This window comes from Crocodylus siamensis, chromosome 1 (assembly GCF_052110815.1).
Source record: "Crocodylus siamensis isolate JL-2025a chromosome 1, ASM5211081v1, whole genome shotgun sequence".
In the NCBI taxonomy this organism is placed as follows: Eukaryota; Metazoa; Chordata; order Crocodylia; family Crocodylidae; genus Crocodylus; species Crocodylus siamensis.
Window position 1 is genome coordinate 246,546,900 of NC_143395.1, and position 23,958 is coordinate 246,570,857.

General features: G+C 38.3%; 1 protein-coding gene across 2 annotated transcripts in view; it reads left to right on the forward strand.

Moving 5' to 3' along the window:
• CXADR (CXADR cell adhesion molecule) overlaps positions 1–23,958 on the forward strand; it is a 56,093-nt gene that overhangs the window by 25,610 nt on the left and 6,525 nt on the right. The window contains exons 2-7 of one of the 2 annotated variants that reach the window (XM_090060152.1): positions 4,465–4,634; positions 5,997–6,201; positions 6,433–6,594; positions 8,553–8,675; positions 9,052–9,190; positions 9,596–9,782. In XM_090060152.1, coding sequence (XP_089916278.1) covers positions 4,465–4,634; positions 5,997–6,201; positions 6,433–6,594; positions 8,553–8,675; positions 9,052–9,190; positions 9,596–9,782 — 986 coding nt within the window. Of the gene's footprint in view, positions 1–4,464; positions 4,635–5,996; positions 6,202–6,432; positions 6,595–8,552; positions 8,676–9,051; positions 9,191–9,595; positions 15,360–23,958 lie in introns of those variants that run through there. The other variant, XM_090060144.1, reaches the window with a different exon arrangement.

Genomic DNA, 23,958 nt, shown 5'->3' on the forward strand with positions numbered 1-23,958 from the left:
TAAAGTATTTTCTTCACACATAGACTTTCCTTTATTATGTTTTAACTAAAAATGCAATAGTAACTTAGCATATTTCACTGTTCCTCCTAGAATCCCTTGTGTGCCTGTTAGACTTGTGGCTGTTGGCTGTGTACCTGCAAGTGTTTTTTCTGTAATAAGCAATATTCTGATCTTGATCAAATTGGGAGTTTGGCCCATCCCACAGTGGGCAGAAATCCTAATTAATAAATGTTATTTGTACTTGATTAACCCCAATTCCAGAAAAAAAAACAGTGCTAACAAGATTTGGCCTGGCGATTGTATGGTGCTTCAAACCATACTAAGTCATTGTTTATCCAAGCAAATGTACTTTGGTAAAGATATATTCTTGCACTGACTGGCATTGTTTAGCTGGAAGCTAGTTTTCAGGAAAAATGTTTAAATTGAGTTTCTGTATTGTATGACCTCTTACTAAACTGTTGATTGTTGTGTCATGTCAAAGAAAAAATACTATTTAAAATCTTGTCATGTTCTGTTTGCTTTTCTCTCTCAGAAATTGAAATGTTTATTCAGAATTGGTTATTAACTCAGGACTGTCTGACTTTGTGGCTGGAAGGTGCATGATGCACAGGCTCCATCCCCACTCCCATGGGCTATGCCAGGGGCACCTCACCTCCTCCTTCTCCCTGGCTGTGCTAGCAGCGTGCAAACCCCTTAGTCTCCTCCATCACAGGGCAGTAGGAAAGTTTAATGCCAGATCTGTGTTTTAAGCACTCACAGGTTACCAGTATGACAGCTGTGAAATAATTGGAGGTTGGTTTAGGGCATAGGTGTCAAAAATAAAATTCATGGGCCAGATCTAGCCTGTTGGTTTTGGAAGAGCCCCACGTGTCACATGCACAAGCCCCAAGCCTGCATGTGGCACGTGGAGCCTATTTGGTGCACATGGCTTGCAGCATACCGGGCTGAGCCCAGTGCTGCAGTTACTGCACATGGCACGGGGGGCCAGTCCAGGGCCCACATGCAGCACCCACATTGGACTGGCCCTGTGCACTGGTGGACCCACAGACCATGTGCCTGCGGCAGAGCCAGCACAGGGCTGGTCCAGCGCAGTCATCTTATGCAGCATGTGGCCCATGTGGCCTCAGCACTACAGTCCAGGATTGGGGTCAGTGTATGTATAGGTCCACATTTTATGCACTGGACTGGTCTTATGCATTGGCTCTGGTGTGTGAGACTGGTCTGTGGAACCAGTCCAGCCCACAGCCCAGCCCCATGACCCTCAGATGGTGTTGACACTGGATAGGGCAGGGCAATTTGCTGTGTTAGTGTGAACTTAGCAGAAGGCAGGGCAAAGTGGTATCATAGGTTCCAGACAGACTTTCCACTTAAGACATGATTAACTGGTTAATCATGTTTTAAGTATTGGCCTGGCCACATGTTCAGTCAATTAATGGTGTGATAAAAACTAGGCATAAGTCACAAAATTACTGCATAAAATAAATGTAGTAACTTTGTGGCTGGTTCCTACTATGCTTTTAATTGGTTGTGTGGCCAGTGCCCCACCTCTAGAGAAAGCAGGAACCTTTCAAGACTGCAGTGTGCTCCAGAGGCTGGGGGTCCTGGTCAGTTGGCTTCCAGCCAGAGTAGTGCATCATGCCCAGGCATATAGCAAGCTTTGTTCCCAGTTGGGAAGGACGTGGTACAGTTCCCAGACTTGGGGCTGATCTGCTGATGGGGCTCCCAGCCACAGAAGTGCATAGTATGCTCCCCCAGCTGGGAGCCAAGCTTGCTACCTGCTGGTGCAGGGGGAACCCAGGATAAAGCTTCCCCTGAGCCAGCAATATGGTGCAATGGGATCTGGTGTAGGAGCTCACAATTGCACTTCCTTATGGCATGGCAGGAAGCACAGTTGTTGGGATCTATCATCAGATCCCATCCTGCCTTTTATTGTAATGTCTGTTAGCATGTTGGGCAGGTATGCCACAAATTAGCCCTGCATCCTACTTAAGTGCTACCCTGATCTCCTTTCCATGTCCAATCTGCTGCTCTGCCTTGTGCTTCCTTTTCTGTGCTCTCTGCCTCATCTGCTGCTTTTTTCTGCTTCCTGTCCTGTCTGCCGCCATGTTGCTTGTCCCCTCTTTGATCCTGACTTCTGCCATGTGCAGAGGCTGCCCAGGCGACTTGATATGCATGCTGCAAGTTGACTACCTCTGTCATAAACAGATTGACAGAGGAATAAACTTTTATAAGCAACAACTTGCTTTGTCAAATAGAGAGAGATGTTAGAGGTGAAATTCTTATTGGAGTTGTTCATCTGTGTAATAATATAGTAAAATTAAGTTATCTTCAGTATTCTGGTACTTTTAAAATCTCAGTGGTTCTCATCCAAAGTATGTGCTTCCTCTGAAGCTCTTACTCTGTTTAAAGTATCATTTGAATGTGACACTATTCAGTTTTTTGGAACAAGACTGAAGTTTAATCCCAACACATGTTCCTAAAGGCATGATTTGTATCAGAGTTGTCCCTTTTTAGGAATCACCAGGGAAATTTTACATCAGATATGCACTTATCATTGCAAAACGTTTTACACCTTAGTCTTCTGGTCATTTAACATTGACTTTTAGTAAGATACTGTCACAGAGCAACTGATTTCCAATTTCTAGACCTGCAAAATTTCAATTAATAGTTTGCACCAGTGGTTCTTACCCTTTTTAGACTCAAGATGCCCCTTGGAAAATGCAGACTCTTAGGGCTTTCTTACACATGCTTTGAGGCAGGGTGCTTTAATTAGAGTGTCTGAGAGCCACTCTAATTAAAATGCCTGCAGTGTCTTGTGTATCAGTGTCCCCACACTTTAAACTGGCGGTGGGGGTGCTTTAATTAAAGCTTGTCAAACAAGCACGCCTGCTGCCATTTTGAAGCATGGGGATGCTGATACATGTGGAAGCTGGTTGGAGTGCTTCAGCAGGCTTGATTAATTGAATCTGCTGCAACATGTTGTAATTGCAGCATGTGGGAGCAGCCTCCAGGCTTGTGCATGAGCACCCTTAGCTTTCAACTCTTTTTTGACTACAGGAACAATTCTTCTGTTGCAAAGAGCTCAACAAAAACCACAGCAGGTCGGAATGCTTCTGGCACTAGGGATTCCTTTTTGAATTTTCTGGCTTTATCTTTTCCATCATCTGTAGGTGATTGCACATGTAACAGTACTACTATTGAATGGCAGCCTTAAAAAATGTTTCATGACACCCTGATTGAGTATCACAGTATACACTGGAAGAAGTGCTTCAGTTTGTAAGCTTTCTCATCACATTGGGTCTGGCTCTTCATTAAAATACATGAATACACATGTTGTAGATTTACCATATTTACTTGATTCGAAGAGGAGGAATAGAAACTGTTTAGAACAGAGTAACAAGTAAAAATGCTGTACTTGCAGCCAGTGCTAGGTCCTTCTGGCTGTCCATGGCAAGGGAATTGGCATGGTGCCAGGGAACAGCAGGGTCCAGCACAGCATAGGAATCCATTCCTGGCTCCATATTGATTCTTTGTGTTTATTTGTGTTTTACATTAAATTGAACAGAATCTGGCTTGGAATCTTGCTGTTCTTTAGGCATGCCATGCAAATTAAGATTAATATGCAAGCATACAAATCTGTTGTGTTCTGTCCCCATCCTGTCCTCCCCCCCCCCCCAAAGAATCAAGCAGAAAAGGCTGACCTAAAAATTAAATCTAAAAAGTCAGTCATTTTTGGAAAAGATTTAACTTGACCAGTCCTTTAAAAACCACTATTGTGTGCCTTGCAACTAATACAACAGTGCAGCTTGATACCCATCTGCATTAGCCAACCGTAGCGGTATGTTTTATGCAGTTATGGTACTAAAATTGTGGATGTGCATTTGTTATTCAAATGAAAAAGTTTAGTCAAATGTTTCAGGATTAAGAATGTAGTCATTTTGCATTTACTTTTGCACAAAGCTATGACGTGTTGGAGTTGAAGATATGGGAAAGGATGTAACTATGTGCTCATTTCAAGTAATTACTTAGCTGCCTTTGGTTTGAATTATTAACAGTGTTTAAAAATTTGCTTTGTAGTTTAGCAACACTATACAGCATTTGTTAGATTGGCTCTGCAAAAAATATTGTTTATTTGCCAACAGTTCCAGTATTGTACATTTAATCATTCAGTTTCTCTGAGGTTAGGCTGTTACAGAAATAAGGTAACTTTCAGTGAAGTGGAGCTTCCAATATTCACATTAACTTCAGTGGAAGTTGCAGGGTGCTCAGTATTTTGGATAGTAGAATAACATTTAGATGTGGAAGTGTTTAGAAATTTGGCTTTAGGCATCCCTGTTTGAAATTCTTGGCTTGTAACTAATGTAAGCCTTATTGTGAAAACAGAATGTTTATTTATGTTTTGGTTTTGGTTGTTGAATTATGAGATATTTAATGGTTTGTTTCCGCGACCACTTTTCTTTCTAGGTGTAACAGATGGCTTAAAAATAACTCCAACTGACCAGCCTATGATTGAAAAAGCTCAAGGAGAGAAAGTTACATTGCCATGTATGTTCACACTCTCACAAGAAGATGAAGGCCCATTAGATATCGAATGGGTTTTAATACCAATAGATAATCAAAAGAATGAACAAACTGTGAGTACACAGAGCTTTTCAAATGCAATTTAACTTCTAGTTTGAAAAAAACTTCATAAATTAAATCCTTCCTTCTACATCAAACCTTTTTTTGAATTTCAAGATGGGAAACGTGATCTTGTTTAAGAATCAGCAGTTATAAAATTGGTGATTTGTATTTACTTTTCATAATAAAAATATGAGTATGAGTTTCAAAATATGAGGATAAGTACTTGCTTACTATGGACTAGTAGTTTTAAAAATTAAACAGTTCTGGGATGAATAAAGTTTATTTTCCATATTTTGTTGACAGGAGATAGTCCTCTCCTAAACGAAACAAATCCTCATTTGCCACAAAAATAAATAAATAAATACCTTTTGGTTTTATGACATGCTAATCTCCTTAGAACCTATCCTTTGAAGGGATGAATATTAGATGAAGCCCTTTGGGGGCTTCTGACTTTCCCTACCTTCCTGACCTCCCCACTCTGGGGCTGAAACTGGAGAGGGAACAGGCGGAGTGTCTGAGCAGGCAAACCACATGACCATCCGAGCTGGAATGGGGGCTTAAAAGGGGCTGCAGGTCCCCCTGGCATAATCAGTGCTCAAGGACACACTTTGGCATGGACAAAGATAATGGTAGGAGGGAGGGTAATGGAGGGTGTTTGACGCTCTCCTATTTTTTTCTCTTTTTTCAATTGAATTATGTGCTGCCTTGGGAGGGGGAGGCTGACTAGGTTTTGTAGACAGCTGTGACACTTCTGAGGGGGGCAAAGACAGAGGGAAGGCCTTGGAGGGAGGTCTCCCCAGAGTAGGTAGGAATGGAAGGGAAAAGAGGTAGGAAGAATTTCTATTTTCTTTTTACCAAGTTATTGAATGTAGGTTGGGAAGGTGGGTTGGGAGGATGTTCTCCTTAAGAGGCAGGAGAGCAGCAGTGGCACACACTGTTTTTTTGCGTGGGTGGGGGGCAGTTAAGTGTTGTACTGCCTTCTTATTTTAATATCTTCTTCTTTGACTTACTTTCTCTTACTGTAAGCCTTCATGAACCTTCTGGGGGAAGGGTGAGGAAAAAGGTAATAAATAAATAAATATGGAGATTTGTAGCGCACAAATAGTGTGATGTTTTTCTCTCAAAACTAGAAGATATTAGCCAATCTTGGTTCATCAGTGAGATGTTTGGCTCTAGAAATGGAGATGTTTCATTTCACACCAAAAAAATTGTCATGTGGGTTTTTTCTGCATGTTTTTTTGGGCTGAGTTTATTTAAAACCATGAAAAAAGTAACGGCTGGCCAGTTTTTGAAGAAATAAATTGAGATTATTTTCCAATATTTGATCTACAGATCTGCTTGAAGATTTGTTTGGTTTTTTTTCTTCCTTTTAGATAATTATGTACACTGTAGACAGGGTCTATAGTAACTACTATGAAGGCATGCATGGACGAATGCAGTTTTCCAATCCTGATCCAAAATCTGGTGATGCCTCCTTAGATATTCTAAATCTAAAGTCAACAGACACTGGCACATACCAGTGTAAAGTAAAGAAGGCTCCTGGAGTTCAGAGCCAAAAAATACAATTGACGGTGCTTGGTAAGACATCTTTCTTCATCCCTTTCTTCCCTCCCCACACCCTCCTCAAAAAAAACGCCCCCATATAATATTGGTTGGTTTATATTTTATATACAACTTCTTCTGTTTGGAGTTGAAAAACTAGTTTTGATAGCGCAAAAAATTCAGCTAAATAATTTATCAAAAATTTCATTCTTGAACACAGTTCCTGACTTGATTCTTATATTAATTAAATATAATTTTATCTATTAGTAAAGCCAGCAAGAACTAAATGCTACGTTGAAGGATCACAGGAAATTGGAAATGACCTGACCCTAAAATGTGCAGCACAGGAAGGCTCCCCGCTCTTGTCCTACAGCTGGAGAAAACTTGTTGGCACTGGCACAGAACAACTTCCGGCTACATCTTTACTGAGTATTCTTTATCTTTTCTATTTTTTATTTTAGTAATATTTTTAAGATGGGTAGTGGTTTTGTATTCATGACTTATTCATGGTTTGAACGTGAAGCACTAAATATTTCTTGCCAGTTTTAACATAAGACAGGCAAAGTCTTGACACTTGCATATGAATTAGATGAAAGAAGCCAACAGACATTCTATTTTAGTTTACTGGTAAATTATAATGAAATAGAAGTAACTATTATAAAACTAGTCATTATGTAGTCTGTACTTCATATTAAAATGAACTCCTAGAAATATAACAGTATCCCTGAAAGCTCATTGTAAATTCCAGGCTAAAAGTACCTAGACATTATTAAAAATGTGAGTACCTATGGTGAACGAAGAAGTTTGGAGATGGTGAATTAGGGGAGGACTAATGTAGTAGTGTTTGATTGCAAGCAAGTTTGGGGAATGCTTAAACTATTGGCTTACTAAATCAAAATAGAACATTAAAATTTGAAGTAACGGACTCAAATTGACCGTATCTGAAACTTGTATTATCAGCTGTTAAATTCTTTTACTGTTGCTTCATCTTGCTTAAAAGAAGGCTGACACTTTAAGGCAGAATTGCTGGCCAAAAGGGAGAGCAATATCTATTGTAAACATCCTTGAAATATTTCATTGTATATTATGTGGCTATAAAAATAATTATAAACTAAGTAATTCATTCTTACTTTTGTTGCTACCCCTTTTAACATTTGAAAAGGAATCAGTAGGTTACAGAGGCATCCTCACAGTTGCTTTTGCTTTCATGGGTGCATCTACACGTGCTTTACTGTGCAGTTGACTAATTAGTTCTGCAGTAAAGCATCACTGTCTACACGTATGCCGATATGATGGCACAGTAAATTAACCGCCAGAAGATAGTAGTGCCCCTGATAGTACTATCTTTTGGCAGAGTCACTGTGGACAGTGACTGGGACTGCAGTAGTATGAGTCAGGGTAGAGAAGCCCTGGGCTGGCAGCAGGCTTTGGGGGTCAGTCCTATGCTTCTGTAGTTTTGGCACACTCGTACCCAGTTAGCCCCACCATCTGGAGCCTGGGGCTGACCCCCTGGGGTTGCTCCACCAGCTCAAACTGCTGTGGTCCTGGGTGCATGAGAAGATGCTGTGCCTGGGAGCCACTGACTTGAGTGCAAACTGTGCCAGAGTTTATTGAACTGAATTAATAGCTTGTGTAGATGCACCCAATATGTCTTAAATTGTTTCCTTATAACTGAAGCTTTGACAGGAGTGCTGCCACTCAGATAGCCACTAGCTTGATGCTTAGGGTTTTCTCTAAGGAAATGGAGAGAATTTGGGTTTCTTAGATTATGGGTCAGTGCTATAACCATCTGAACTATTGGGTAAGGAGAAGGCATAGCTCTCTGGCCTGATTTTTAAGTAGCTCTTTTTTCTGAGTGAGAGAGATGTGTAGGCACCTGCCTTTAGCAGGTTTCCAACTTGTAAATCTGTGAAAGGAGGCCATTTATTTATTCAACTAAAAATAAGTCACTTGATCTCAATTTTTGGCTCCAGAGCTTCTTTAGGTCTAGCCATTAGACTCTCTAGGGCATGATGACGTGAATACAAAACTTGCTGTTGGGCAAATTGGTCACCCCAACAAATCCAGAGAGTATGCATAACTGAATAGTCAATATATAGCTGTTGAAGAGTGTCTACTTTTCATGCAGTTGCACAAGGCAATTTACTCTGAACTAACTGGATAAGAAATAATAGCAAATAAAACCCTCAAATCTACTTTTACTAGGCTTTACTGATACCCAGGTAAAGATTTTATGAACTGGATCAGGGGTTCATTAGCATAACATAAGTAAGGTAGATAAGTTTTTTAAATAATTTCATATATGCTTTGGGTTAACTCCTGTGAGAATATTGGCTAATTACAATAGAAGAAAAATGCTAATCCAAATTTCTCTTTCAATGTTGTAGATAAAAACACAGGAGAACTTTCTGTGAAAAATGCCTCTCAGGATAACTCTGGTACATACAGTTGCATTGTTTCCAACAGAGTTGGCACAGACGAATGTTTTCTTGTGCTGAATGTTACCCCTCGTAAGTATTTTCTTGTGAAATATTTGACTACACATACTTGTTTATTAAAGAACTAGCATAACTCTGTTATATGATTTGAAGGGGGGAGAGAAGATATACACAGTTGAACAGATAGTTGCCATTCACTTGAGCATGGAACATTCTTTGAGCTCGAGAAAGGTGGTCAGTGGTTTTTACGTGGCTTTCCATACAAATAAAGAATTATTCAAATTTAAAATTACAATTTAATTGAAACACATTTGTATTATTCAGTAGTTCTGTGGCATAGGAAACCATGAATGTTCTTACTTTTATTTAAAGGTAGGAGAAGAGATTTATCTGTTCATTTGACCCTTTGAAAGCCAGTACCATAGCCATTTCTTTTTCTCTGTTCTAGCTGTAAATGTAGGTGGCATAATTGCAGGAGCAATTATAGGAACATTGCTGGGGCTCTGCTTACTGGCTTTTTTCATATCGTATGCCTGTAAGAAGCACAAAGAGAAGAAATATGAAAAAGAAGTGCATCATGATATTAGGTAATGACTCATGGTCTTAAGCCTCTGAGTGGTAATCTCTGAAAATTAAAAAGTAATTTCTGTCCTTTCATTAATAATATGCTCGTTATGGGAGCTGAACATTTTTCATTGATTTGAGTTGGTTCATTAACTCAGTGTAACAGCTACTTCCAAAACCATATATTTTTAATGTAGTATGAATGTAATTGTTTGTCCATACCTATTCTGTAATATTCCAAAATATTTTGTTTGGTTGAACAGAGATTCCTAGTGTGACAAATATGCTTTTAAGTAAAAAGTTGAGTGCTATATTTATTGGGATTTTTGCTGGAATAGAAAAAGCCAACTAGAGAAACTTCACAGAACATGTCAAAACACCAATGCAGTCCTGGTTAATCAACTTCTCTTTGCAATTTTATTTTTCAGAGAAGATGTTCCCCCTCCAAAGAGTCGGACTTCAACAGCCCGCAGCTATGTAGGCAGCAATCGTTCTTCTCTGGGTTCAATGTCTCCTTCCAATATGGATGGATATACCAAGACTCCATATAGCCAAGTTCCAAGTGAAGACTTTGAACGTACCCCTGAACAAAATTCAAACTTTGCATCGCCAAAGGTAGCTGCACCTAATCTTAGTAGAATGGGAGCTGTCCCTGTGATGATTCCAGCACAAAGTAAAGATGGCTCCATCGTATAGAATAGGGTTAAGTTTTAGTCCTTTTTATTCATTATAAGTATTAACGAAACCTATCTTGTTCTACTTACATTTAAAAAGCACAAAAATTTCCAGGTAGAAAATGAGTAAGCTAATTTGAATCTTCCCTTTTAATTTCAAAGGTAGTCACAAACCTTCCTTTTAAATTTCAAACATAAGGGGCTTGTCTACACATGCATTTATGATGGCTTAAATTTATGTGCAGTAAGCAGGAATAGGCTGGCATCAACACGTGCAGGCGTTAAAACCCATTAACGCTGTGTGTGGACTTACAGGACTGAAGTTTGGTCCTGAGTCAGTCCACACACAGAGCATTATTACACAGTAAGGTGTCTACACATGAGTTACTGCACAGTAACTAATAGGGCATACATTTTGATACCTGTGTCATGCAGGTATCAAATTTATGCTCAAATCAGTGCAAGTCATCATATTTACTGTGCAGTTTGGGCATGCATGTATAAACACATGCTCGTACTACATGGTAACTTTGGTTACTGTGAAGTAAATGCACACGTGTAGATGCGCCCACAGTATATTAACAAAGCATTGATGTTCCCAACTAGATACCAGCACTGACCATAATTAAATTTAAGTTAGGGTGCTGAAGAAATATTGTTAGACTAATGTGTGATTCTGAGTAGAAAAAAAATGCAGTGCATTTTTCTTTTTTACAAGTGATAAGACATTCCAGCTGTACAGCAGAGGCTTGTTATCATTTTAGAGACTTTACTGTGTTTGGAGTGACTGAAATGTTTTAACTCCTTTGGGCCACTCTTCTATGAAATCTACAATGACCGAAATATGAAATAAATATTTTACAAAAAGTCTGTGAAAATCTTTTAACTTGATTTGGAGCATTTTCTGAAGTGCTGAAACTTAATTCAGGGGCAGACAGTTGCAATGAACTGAAGCAATAAACTGATACACTTGATTTCATTAGTTCCAACAAGTAAAATTTATAACAGAAGACATAGCATGTTTTTTGAGATCCTACGTTTAGTAAAGGAACAAGAACTTACAGTCATGCCAAGAAACTTAAACCTCATTTGCTGGCATTAAAAAAGGCACTATAAATGTGTTACAGAACCTAACTTTTCAAAACTTTGGGTCAGCTATTTCTGTCCCTTGTATCAAGGTATATCCCACAGGCCAGCTCTGTGTGGAACTGTTCTATCCTGCTTGGCTACCAGCAGGCCACTGAAAGTGGGGGAGGCATAGTCTGTCACAGAATCCAGGGCTCTTAGGCTCCAGTAGATGTGATCAGTGGCAGGAGGGATGATACAGCCCTAGTCACCCTTCAGCTGCTTTGCCTGTCACTAGTGCCATGGCTCCACTTGTTCGTCCACTAGCCCCATGCTGGACCTGCTATATACCTTGTGCTGGAGCTAGAGCTGCCACCACAGCACAGAGCACATGGCTCCAACCTAGAATGGTGTCAGTGGTGGCAGCTCTGGCATGGGGCATGTGGCCAGAGGTGGAGCTGCATCCTGTGCCCCATGTTGGAGCTAGAGATGCCACTGTCATGTGGCATTCGGTAGGAATGAGCTGCTATCATATGCCCAAGGCTAAATCTAGCCTGCAAAGAGCGCAGTGGGCTAGATCCATTCCAGGGCACAAGGTGAGGTTGGCACTCCTGCCTTAAGGAATGGGCACAGGTCTATTTACAGCAGAGTTTCTCAGCCTGCAGCCCAGTCAGCATATTGCTGCCGCCCATGTGACATCCTGTTAAAACATTTTTTTTTTTTAATGGAAACACAGGCAGTAAATTGTGTGGCTGTGGTCTACATAACACATTGGAAGCTACAAGTGTAGGCCACCATGGCAAATACGTTGAGAACTCTTGATCTAGTACTACATTATTGTCAAGATTTTCAAAACCTTGCAATGACCTGTAAAACAATAGTTTCCTTCCAAAACAATGGCTTGTTGTTTTTTTCCTTCCCAAAGATTTAAATATTCAGAAACTGTATTTGACTTCAGTGAATAGCTGTTAAATACTCAACTTTTTGTAAAATCTGGCCTTTTACTTTGGGATATCATTTTAGAATACCAATACCAAATAGGTCATTCCATTCTTGTTGATAGAAATAAAAAGTTTTGGTAATTTCTCTTTGCACTGTGGTTATCTAAAAATAACTTGTTGAGATTTTTTTTTTCTTGGTGGGGGGGAAAGTCCAACATTTTGCACCTCTTGCAAACACAGTGCTATAGAGAAGTAAGTGTTTATTTTTTTTTCTCTTGGTTTCAGACCTACTAAACCACTCTTCATGAATTCTAATAATGCCTATTGGGTAGTTGTAGATAATGAATTTAAACTTTCAACCACTTTGTGTTTTGTGAAAGTGACATTTTTCATAATAGAGTTTCATGAATTTAAAACATCAGTTGTAGGTAACACACTGCCAAACATTTTAGTAAAATGTAAAGGAATATAGTATGCAGCACTGATCTTAATGCAGGACCATGTCTGGTACTGCCTGTGTGAAAGATACTAGGTATATCTCTGTAACAATTTGAGATAAAAGGTTTTTCAAACTTATAGGCTATAGTGTCTTTTTTTCATTGACTAGATCTGTCTGTGATAAGCTTTTCAGCACATTCCTAAATATTTGTCCTAGCACTAAGTAGGTATACAACTTTTGATTTGGATTGTTATGTAGGGTACATATCCTTTCATACTGATTTTAGAGAGTGAAGTGGATATTAAGCATTCTCAGTTTTTTGTACACAAACTTCCTACATTTGGGACATCTTTTAAGGTTGTAATCTTATTGTTAGAACTAAGAGATTTTCATCTGTGCCTTTTCAATAAACTTTATGCCTGATTGTAACATAATTTTTAAATGAAATTTCTGGTGCCTAAATTACTGTTTGGACAGGTGCTTTTAGAGATGAAGGTAGTCTTCAAAACACAACACTGTGATCTGTTTTCTTATTTTCACATATTGCTTGTTTGTACTTCTTCATGTCAGTTTTCAGATGTGACTTAAGGAATTTTTCTTAGTGTTATATTTTAAAGTGCTTTAGTTTTGTTTGAACTTCTATTTACAATTAGTACTGCTACTGTAAATTGTTCGCTTTTCTATTTTATTAGAATGGTGGAGGATTTAAACTAATTTTTGTGCTGAATGCTACTTTTTAGTCATTTTCCAGACAAGACTACAAAAGTTAATTTAAAAAGTGTTTTTAAACAATTTTCAAAGTTTAGAGATGAAGATAACCATTTTTCTCACCTGACTATAAGTGCTAAAGAGGTGCTGTTAAGGTTAAATGATATACTCATATGTTACCTACCCCAAAATTAAGGTGTTTATTATTTTAAAAAATATGCTGTTATCTCAGTTGTGAGGATGAATTAGTCTGTGCAAAACTACAGCTGCCCCATGGATTAAAAACCAGCTATAGGGCTGGACAACAAGTTTACAACCTACTGTGCTTGTTTTATGTAATTGTTGACATGTGAGGTGGTTAACACTGTATTTTCTATTACTCTTGCACTCCCATCAGGTAAGCATGAAACACTAAATCTTATACTAATGTATACAAAAGCAGGATTTGTTCAAGTATGTCTCAACGTAGCAGGGAATTAAAACATTTTGTGTGCAGTGAATGGGAAACTGCAAAGCAGCAGGGCACCTCTGGTGCTGGCATTGTCTCACACAGCCGTTGTTTACAACTATGCAGAGAAGTTTACATGATCCAGTAAATAATCATTGCACATAAACATGATTTTATTTCAAAATTGCTGTTGCTTTGTGAAACTTCTGTGTACGTATAGTAAACTTGAGTTAATTTGCTGCAGTACCAATTTGGTGCTGTCCTAATACCCAGCTAGCACCATTATTCTGCTCCCAGATTTTTATTCCCTATAACTGGTTGCTACTGAATAATTTACTGTTGTTTGCATTACTCTTGGAGAGACAAGTTAACCAGAGCAGAGTATTTAACACTCTGCCAGTTAACAGGAGAAGACTGTGTGGACATAATGGGAAAACAGCAAAATGTACTCTCAAGACATAACTATCAGGTCTGTCTGGCTGTCATTGTTTAGGGAATAAGGATGCTGTCACTTCCCATGACTGTCTGAAATACAGAATCCACTTGACTTGGTATTGGTAGACTTTATCCAAAACTACCTAATATTCAGGCCTTATTAAATGGCTAAAGCATCAAGAAGACCATTTTATTGCAATTATAAATGGATTTCAAGTGTTAGTTTTTTCTTTGGAATCGAAGCATTCTACTATTCGATTTATAGATAGTAATGATTGTTAAAGCAAAGACTGGTTTAACAGTATTTTGCCTATTAAGAGCTTGGATGGAGGCCAGCAGATTGAACAAGGTCAAAAATAATAGATAAGACTACTAAGGAAAACTCTTAGAAGTAAGGACAACTAGTATACCAATTAGAACATGACTTTATCAGTACTTCATTCCATCAGTTGTAAATGGCTAAACCCAAATGAACTGAAGAAACAATTACTAGTTTCCTCCATGGCGATGTAATTACTTATCAGCTAATATATTTGCTTGGTACAAAGAAAGCATTAGCTTTCATTAAATAACAAATTTTGAGGGCAAGGGAATTAAATTAGCCCTGTTCTGATACAGCTGCCAAAAGTGTATGGCTTTTTCTAACTGAAATTTCATGCAGGTAAATTTTTAAGTATGTACTAAATCTTAAAACGGTGTTGAATGCAGCAAGAGAGAAATTAATGTAATTTGTCACTTACAGTTAATCCATTAAATGTGGCATTTTATTTATTCAATAAGTGCAAATGGGCATATTTTAAAAAATGTTATTAACTTGTAACATGTCATATTAAATGTTGGCATTCTTCCTGCCTAGTAACTGTATGACTAAATGCTACAGGCATGTTTAAAAACATCCATTTGCAGAAAATCTCTAGTTTAAAGGAAGTAACTTCTGTATACAGTAATTTTCAGATGATTTTCACAATCTTTCTTAACTAGAAGTACCTTCCATTAAGCATGGTAGGGCCTCATAAGACTGTTTAGATTATGTAACCCCTATTTAGACATTGTTTTTAGCTTTCCTGTGGTTTTTGTGTTGGATCCACAATGTTGGGGTTGATTTCAGTTCAAACCATAGCATAAATACGTAAAGAAGTTATACACTTCACAAGCACAAAACATAATGTTTGATATTGGTATGAATTTGAGATTTTGTATTTAATTTTTTTAAAGTATTTAAAGTTCAGGCATTGAAATTTGTAGGAGTTTGTAAAGGAAAACAAACCTTTAATATACAGTACTGTAGCTTGGTGACAGACTTGTGTACTCTGTTGAAATAAAATTGTTAGAGAAAATAAGAGTCTGTCTTTATTCTAAAGCAGGGCTTGTGTGTGGCTTAACTTTCTCACTGTTTTGAAGCATCCTAATGAATGTGACTGACTACTATACTTGTACTAATCACATTCTTCTAATATCTTTTACAAATCTATATGGGGGGGAAAAGGTAAACAGCTAAGTAGTTTAAATTCTTTGTGGGAATATATATGCACTTTGTTTGTCTATTTCTGTTGTTCCTAAATTTTAGGTTTGATTTGATTTTCAAATTGTTGACTGCATCTTTCATTGTAGGAATAAAATATTTGAGTATAAATGTCACCTTCTCAAGGCAACTATGATACTGTTCTAGATACAACTCTTTGAGACGTTATATATCACTGCTCCTCTTACTGAGTGTATGTATTCAAGATAAGTTGTTTTTTTCTTTGAAGCTCTCATTAACTTCCATAAGCTAATTTTTGGTGTTTGTAAATTTCTGTTTTTTACAAGATATACTTATTCTTAAATCTGCAAACACTGCAAATTCTAAGTCTATGTATAATAGGTTCAGTAGTATTAGCTACACATTTTTAATGCTAACTTTCATTGACACTTTGCAGATTTGTCTTCACATTACTTAATTAAATTATGAGATTCTAGTTGCATGACCACTGGTCGTAGATTTATACCACTATGAATTTAAGGAAGCAGCTGCTTAAGTTTAATTTTTTATCATATAAAATATTGCAGTGAGAGCACCTTCTAATTGTAATCGTGCAATATCAGATGTAATTTTTAACATCACTTAACCAAATATAATTATTGATCAGCTAAGTTTAAGAAGATAGTATGCATGAAAAGCCTATGATAAAAATATTTTGCCAGTATAGCAGTTCTTTAACCTTCCAGTCCAGAGTCATAATATAATCTAGGTATTAATATTCAAGAGTAACCTTTATGCAGAAATTTAAGGAAATTTAATAGATTAACTGGGTTCTAAATCTAAGAAATGAAAGCAGATGGATTACTTTTTTAAAGTTTATACACATCTGAGGCACTGCATTCTTAACCAAGTGTCATGAGTCATCTTAAGGGTGTGACCCAGTTACTTCAGTTGATGAGTATTCACTGTGTAGGGGAGGAACAATGCCTGAGAGAATATAAATCATAAATACTTAATATGTACATGCATTTAACGAGTTCACAAGGAAAACATGTACAGAATACTAATTCAGCAATAAATTGTTTTTAAACTTTAATAAATCTGGACCCACTGATTTCCTTCTGTTGCCTGGATTTTCTAGTTGGAATGATCAGTTGCCTATTCCAGTACTGCTAGCAGTATTTCCTGATTACATATTAGCCTCACATCTGGGCAGAGACCTCCTAGATCTTTATAGAACAAGGGGCATTCAGGCTGGCAGAAAATCCTATTGGTATTGGTATTACTTAGATTTCTCCAGCAACCTTTGTGGTTGCCTGTAGAGGTGCAGGGATGCTGATGCGACATGCTGTAATTACAGTGCATTGGAACAGACCTAATTAATAATGCTAATTAGCACACTCTAGCAGCCCCACCTCTTGTTTATTCAGAACTTTAGTTAAAGCACCCCTGTCACAATTTAGAAGTGTGGGATGCTGTGCTACAGGTGTTTCAGTTAGAGTGGATCTTGGAGCTGCTCTAATTAATGTGCCCCCCTGCAGAGCACATGTAAAGATGCCTTACATTTCCATTTTTCAAATTTTCTTTGAGACAAAATACAGGAAGCCCATCCTTATGCTTTTCATCCCTTTTGAGCTAGAAAATTTTTTTGGCTGTTGAAGCAGACTAAGAAATTCTGGATATAACTATTTTGATTGAAGTTTAAGTGAATTAATACATTGCTCCATTTCCCCCAAGCTGTTTCCTCACTTGGTCAGTTCTTTTTTTCCATTTCAAAACAAAATCACAGAGGTTGTACTCTGGTTTGTATCCCCATTCCTTTTCCCTAATTCAGGCTCTTACATCAGAAGTTGAAATCCATAAGAACTAGGTAGCTAGTCCTGAATTCTCACATGTAAATATGTATGGTCCTCTCTAAGCCATTAAAAACCCAACCCACTAGGGCCATCATGTGAAACTGAATAAATATTCCAATTCTGCTTGCATGTCAGAAAACTGCCATCACATAATACCTTTTCAGTTGCTACTGATTTGAATGGCCTTGGAATTCTATTTTATCCATTTATCCAGTGCTCTGAATTCAAGTCCCCTTAATTCAGCTCACTTTTGCAGTATTTTGTTGTGAACAAAGCAAGCAATAAGGCAGCTTCTCCAGTTTTTACCAAAGTTAGACCAAAGATGTAGAGCACTTGTTTGTAGAGCACTCATTTGTACTGTATTTTGGTTCTGCATTTGTCATTGAATGAGTATATCAGGATGGGACCTTGACCTTGATAGATGTACAAACTGATACTGCTTCCAACTTTTTAACTTCAAATTATCCACAATGAATGCGTAATAATTCTTGAGAGAGAAATCTCTCTCTCTTCTCTTCCTCCTCCTAATCTAACGGCGCTCTGTTTATCAGGTACCGCAAATTTATAATATTCTTTTTCATTAAAAACAATTCATAAGTATATTCTCCAACTATTTATTTTCAAGTGTCAGGAAAAATACTCTCTTAGAAGTGTTCCCTGGTGAGTTAAGAATTTTAGGGAGGAGGAAGTCTTCCCTGATTTGAGAAGGAGCTGTAGCTAGGGACCTAGTCAAATTGCGACTTCATGAATTTCACAAAGCGTGTGCGTGTTTGTGTGTGTGTGAAAGTGGAGGGGGAGGTATTGTAAAGGGGTAGTTACTAAAAATAAAATACTAGCTACCCAGTGGGATCCAATAGTCCTCCTGGCCATGCAGCCTGCTGGGGGAGTGGGGGCTGCTGACTTGAAGAGGAGCAGGCAAGATGGTTGCTGCCCCCTCTCCTCTTGTCACAGATTGGCTAACCTGTCATGTGGCCCTGCTTCTCCACCAGTCAGCACTGAGGAGTGAGGCTGTGTGACAGATGGCCCTCTCCACCAATCAGCTACAGGGCCATTAGAGCCCATTGGCCAATCAGAGGCATGTGGGGCACCATGATAAGGCTTGTGAAAATGGCAGCTGGCCCTGCAATCTGCCCATGAAATTGGCTGTCTGCCTCTTTGAGTTGAGTAGGCCCCTAGCTATAGGAATGCCAGGTACTGTCAAGATTCTGGTCACCAGGCACAGTTAAGCTGTTGAATAAACCTGATTTACGATTTTTTTTAAATTTGTGGGACAGGGGCAACTCCCCCCCCACCCCCCCCGACTGTTCTTACTTTATTTTTAGGAAACAAAATTCCATTTTTTTTAAATTTCAGGTTAATCAAAATATTTTAATTCTGATCATTTTTAGGTTTTAACCTTTTAAATAATATTTCAGTATGAAAAATTGCTTCTAAACCTTTATATCCCCCAAAAATGTTAAAACAGGCTATATTGACATTTTCTAAACATTTTTCTAACTTTCTAAATAAGTTTTAGTGAAATATTTCAAACAGTACTTTGCCATGGAAAACTGTTTTGACAGTTTTTTATTTTCATTCGGGTCTCCTGCCAACTCACTTCAGTCTACCATTGCAGATTGGCATCCCTCCCAGCTGCCTGTTACCTTCAGCGTATAGTAATCAATCAGCATCTGTTTTCATGTTTTTTGTGTCTTCTCTCTCCCACTCCCACCAAAGCAGAAAATGGTTTGGGAATTCTTTTAAAAAAAAAAAAATGAAATTCAAGATTCTCCTCCATAAGTTTTAAAATGTAAATTTCCCCAAGCTCACACCAACACATCAGTGAAGGTATGTTGATATTTCAGCTCCTCTCCTACCCCTCCCATTGTGTCAGGTCTTACAATGGTAGCAAATTTCTATTGTGAATTACTGACCTGATTCAATAGAGGGGGAAAATGTACTTTATTAAAACATGCTTTGTTTTGACAAAAAGGATCTTCAAGAGGAGAGTAGAGAGTCACCTTGCTGGAGTCACCTAACCTCATTATCTTTCCTGCTTGGTGCAGGGAGCTGGACCTGATAATCTTCCAAGGTCCCTTCTGGCCTTACAATCTATGAATCTATGACAGTTTTGTTTGAAAGGCAAGGATTTCTTGTGATATCTTTCATTGGACCCATTGTATAGCTGGGAAGCTGTTTGACAAACTTTTGAGCATCAAATGCCCTTCTTCCATTCTGAGAAAAAAGTTAGTGTAAGATAAATATCAGAGAAAATCCTTTGTGCAAACATGATTTGTTTTGATTCTTAATAGTGTGCTGGCAGATGATATGCTGTAGAAATAAGGAAGCCTTAAGAACACTTCAAGTTCTTGTTTTACTGTGAATTATATTTGTTGATGAGAGAATTTCCTCCACCGACAGTTTACACTGATAGTTTCCTGTTCTAAAACTTCATCTCCACTATACAGGCTTCTAGCGCCTGAAAAATAAGAACTGGCCACTCTAGGTTTTTCACAGATATAATAAGTTTGTTACAACTGATGAGAAACAAATACAAGGACCCACTACAAAGTGTACGCTTGTCAAAATACATTCATTACTTTTATCTTTTCTTCCATTATGGTTTCTACCTACCATACTAGGTCAGGTGGAACATCAACAGACTTGACATGGAATGTGTAGAATATTGTTAATGCAGAAACAGAATTACTTTTGATGTTTAAACTAGATGACATCTCTGGGGCGCAGCTGGTGGTTTGTGAAACACTGTCAAGCACTTAAGTTGTGGCAGCTAGCACTGTATTTTTTATGAGTAAGTAGAATGTCCATTCCCATCGCTTTTAATTCCATAACTGTCAAGAGGAGAAACATTTCTTCAAGATTTTAAAAACAATATGATATTACATGGCAAAACTTTAAAGGTGCAAGCACAGGTTTTGAAGAAAAATATTCCTCTTTGGTGCCGATCATCCATGTAATATAACTTTTTTCTTAAGCAAAAATAAAAAGAAATGCGTCTCAGAAGAACTATTTACTTATGCTTAGCCCTAGATGCTTTACATCTACATACTACACATCTTATCCAAAACAGTTACTGCTAGTAAATTTAAACCTTTTGAAATGTTTCCTCCATCTTACCTGCCCATACCTTGTAAACAGGTAATGATGTGAGCATTTCAGAATTTTCATTCCTGTTTGTCTAGTGACTATCACGAATGCTTTCAGTTATATATATAGAGAGAGAATGTATTAATAATGCTGGGTGACGATGCAAATGTAGAAAATTCAATTAAAGATTACAAAATGAATGTGTGTTGGTGATGTGTAAATGTGACCTACTAAAATAACAAAAACCCAGCTGCTTTGAGGGACAAGGAAATTTGAAGGCAGTTGTATGGTTAGGCAAGAAGTTAAAGGGAATAGATGCCCTGCAGTGAGCTTCCAACACTCAGTATCCCTACTGCCCCAGAACAAGTGGTCTGCACCATGATTTCTCACATACATTTATCAGAAGATTTTTTTTTTTTTTATTAAATAAACTTACCTGAAAAATTACATCTTTACCTGCTGTCCAGTCCCTTGTGATAGTCCATTGTTATGTTGATGGCATTTAGATGTTATATGGTACCAGAGCCATCTAAGATGCTTTACAAATAACATGACATATCAGTACTGAATATTATCTCAGTCAGATACTAATACACCACTTGACTCCAGTACTAGTCAGTAGGAGTCATTTGTGCAATAAATGTGCTTCAAAGAATTAGATCTTTTTCTATTTTAAAAAATAATTATTCAAATGATTCAGTGAATTAAGTGCCTCACAGTATTAAAACTAAATTTTAAAATTCTGATGTAATGTTTTCATAATCTTGTTTAGATATCTTAAGCTAATGAAAATAATATAACTAGATGATTGTAAGTTTTATTCAATGTACTTTGCTTTTCATGCACAGACAGTGCTTCAATATTGATTGTAAAGATTTTACAACAAACGCTCTGTTATCCAGCATCCCCTGGGAATGGGGGATGCCAGTTAATCAACTGTGCACCATCCGGTGCATTCCCTGGCATCCGTGTGCCAAGGGACACGGAGGGGGGCCCCCATGTAGGCTGCTTTGCCCCAGGCCATGGGCAGAAGAAGTGAAGAAGACGAACTCAGCTCGTGGCGGCAAAACTGGAAGTAGGACTTCTGGTTTTGCTTTTGCTGTGTCCCTCAGATGCCGATTAGTGGAGCTTTCTGGTTGATAAAGTGCTGGATAATACAGCTTTTGTTGGTATTAAGAAAGAAGTTCTGGACTTTTTTTAAGTGACTTCATGTATTAATTTTTGAATATGCACCTATTTTTATAATTCTGGTTTCATTTATAAGTTTACGCGCTTTAAAAAAACACATAGTAAGGCTAATTGGACTGAGCGTCTCCCACAACAACAATGTTAAAGCATTTAAAAAAACCCTTGGTTAATAAGAAAAAGTCCTGTAGAATTTGTGATTCATAATATTTTCTGATTTTTGCAGAAGGAAAAAAAAGTGAATTGTTGGTAAAACTGAGGATATCTCTAGCTAGTATAAAAGGGCTAGTAAATGATCAACTGATTGCATATAAAAGCTACTATTCTACTATTAATCAATTGTTACAAGTCCAGCTACATCATGAATCTATGATGCTGAGTCTACCCAGCTGAATCTATTCAGCGTCCACAAGAGAAGACCAAGAGGGGATCTGGTGGCCATCTATAAACTCACCAGGGGGGACCAGCAGAAAATAGGTGAGGCTCTGTTCCCCTGGGCACCACCTGGGATAACAAGGAATAACAGCCACAAATTGATTGAGCGCAAGTTCAGGTTTGACATCAGGAGGCATTACTTTATGGTTAGGGCTGCCAGGCTCTGGAATGGGCTCCCAGGTGTGGTGCTCTACCCTACCTTGTGGGTCTTCAAGAGGAGGTTGGATAGATATCTGGCTGGGGTATTATGATCCCAGCACTCATTCCTGCCCAGGGCAGGGGGTTGGACTTGTTGATCTGTTCAGGTCCCTTCTGACCCTAGAAACTACAAAACTATGAAATTATAAGAGATTATTGCATAAACAGAACTAATACATATTTCTTTCGGTATGCTGTAACATCAATTTATAAATGATTAATAGCTTTAATGTAAATTACACCTTTATTTTCTGTTTGTTTGCTTCATAAAGGAAGAAAATACCTATATTTTATACCTCTTCATGTTGGTGGTTTTCCTCCACTCATATAAAGCTCTTCTGCTTGTACCAGGGCATAAAAACATGGGTGAAAGAATCCGTTTATGCAAAACAAGTTGCAAGATGGGGGCTATGTACAAGACGCCAGCAGACAGCAAATTAAAACAAATTAGACATATCTTCCCCTCTTACTTCAATTATGTTCCTTTATAATCTTTAAGTGTAGTTAATAGACAATTTTAGAAGCATTATCAAAGATTTTTCAAATTGACAATGTTTCTTTTACATAAGTATAAATATTCAAAGTGATCATTGAATCTGATGCTAAAATAATATTTCACAGTACCAGTATATTTTAAACTGTGCATTAATAGGTTGCAGTACTAGCCTTGCCACCAAATTACCATCTTTTAAGTGTGGCATTAATAAAGCATCATTACATTTAAGGTCTAAGCCAAAATCCATTGAAGTTGGTGGAAAGATTCCCTCTGGCTTTAGTGAGATTTGGATCAGGTAACTTTATTTGTTCAATCCTTAGGGTACAATCCAGGAATAAACAAGAAAAGTATGAGAAACAAGGTAATCTGAAAAGCATTAGTAAATACATTAGTCTCCAACCCCCTCCGAAACTTTTCTCTATCAAATTTCAGCAGCATTGTGTTTAGAATTAAAATAGGGTAATGAAATTAGGCGGTTGATTTGAAAATGTTACCAAATGTACCCAGTTCCAAGGTGATGCTGAATTTAAGATGGCCTCCCCCCAATAATTAGTTTCTAAATAAAGAAAATTATAAATTTCTTATAATTACAAATTATAAATATAATTTTCCATGTCTAGAATGTAATTATTGGAGGATTGTCTTAGCAGTGCAGGGGGATGAGGCAAATTTCAGGCAGGAGAGCAGGGGCAGAGGGTGGGGGAGGGGAAGCAGGGGTAAGGGGAAGAGGCAGCTTGACTCCTTCCCCTTGCCCCTCTAGTGCCTGCCTCTCTACCACTTGCTTCCCCACCTGCCCGTTCCCCCCCCACACACTGTTTTCCTCACTAATGTGGGTGCATGGGGAACCCAAGAGCTGCTCTTACCCCATGCTGCAGGGAGCAGCTGTACTGAGTCCAGCTCAGCAATGTACAGGTTCCTCCTTCCTTGCCTATCTCCCCTGGCCCCTCCCTCATCTCTGGCCAGGAACAGATTGGAAGGAGGGATCTGGACGCTGCCACAATTGCTCCCTTCAATATGGAGCAGGAGTGGTTCTGTAGCTTTCAAGTGCCTGCAAGAGCTGAGAGTTACACCTCTTCTGCTAGGAGCTATGTGGAGTTGCTGTGCAGGAGGCCCAGCTTGGCTAGAGACTACAGCAGCAGCACGCAGATTCCTCTTTCCCTGCTTGGCTCCCTTTCAGCAAGGGGAACAAGGGAAAGAGCAGACTCTGGAAGCAGGTACCTACATGCTGCCGATGATGTCCCTGGCCCAGCCAGGCTCTCCAAACCACTGCTCACCACTACCTGCTGGAGCAGTCTGGTACCCAATTCTAAGAGGCAGTTTGTTTTTTTCCATTATTAAAACAGGTAAGTGTCAGGAAAGTGA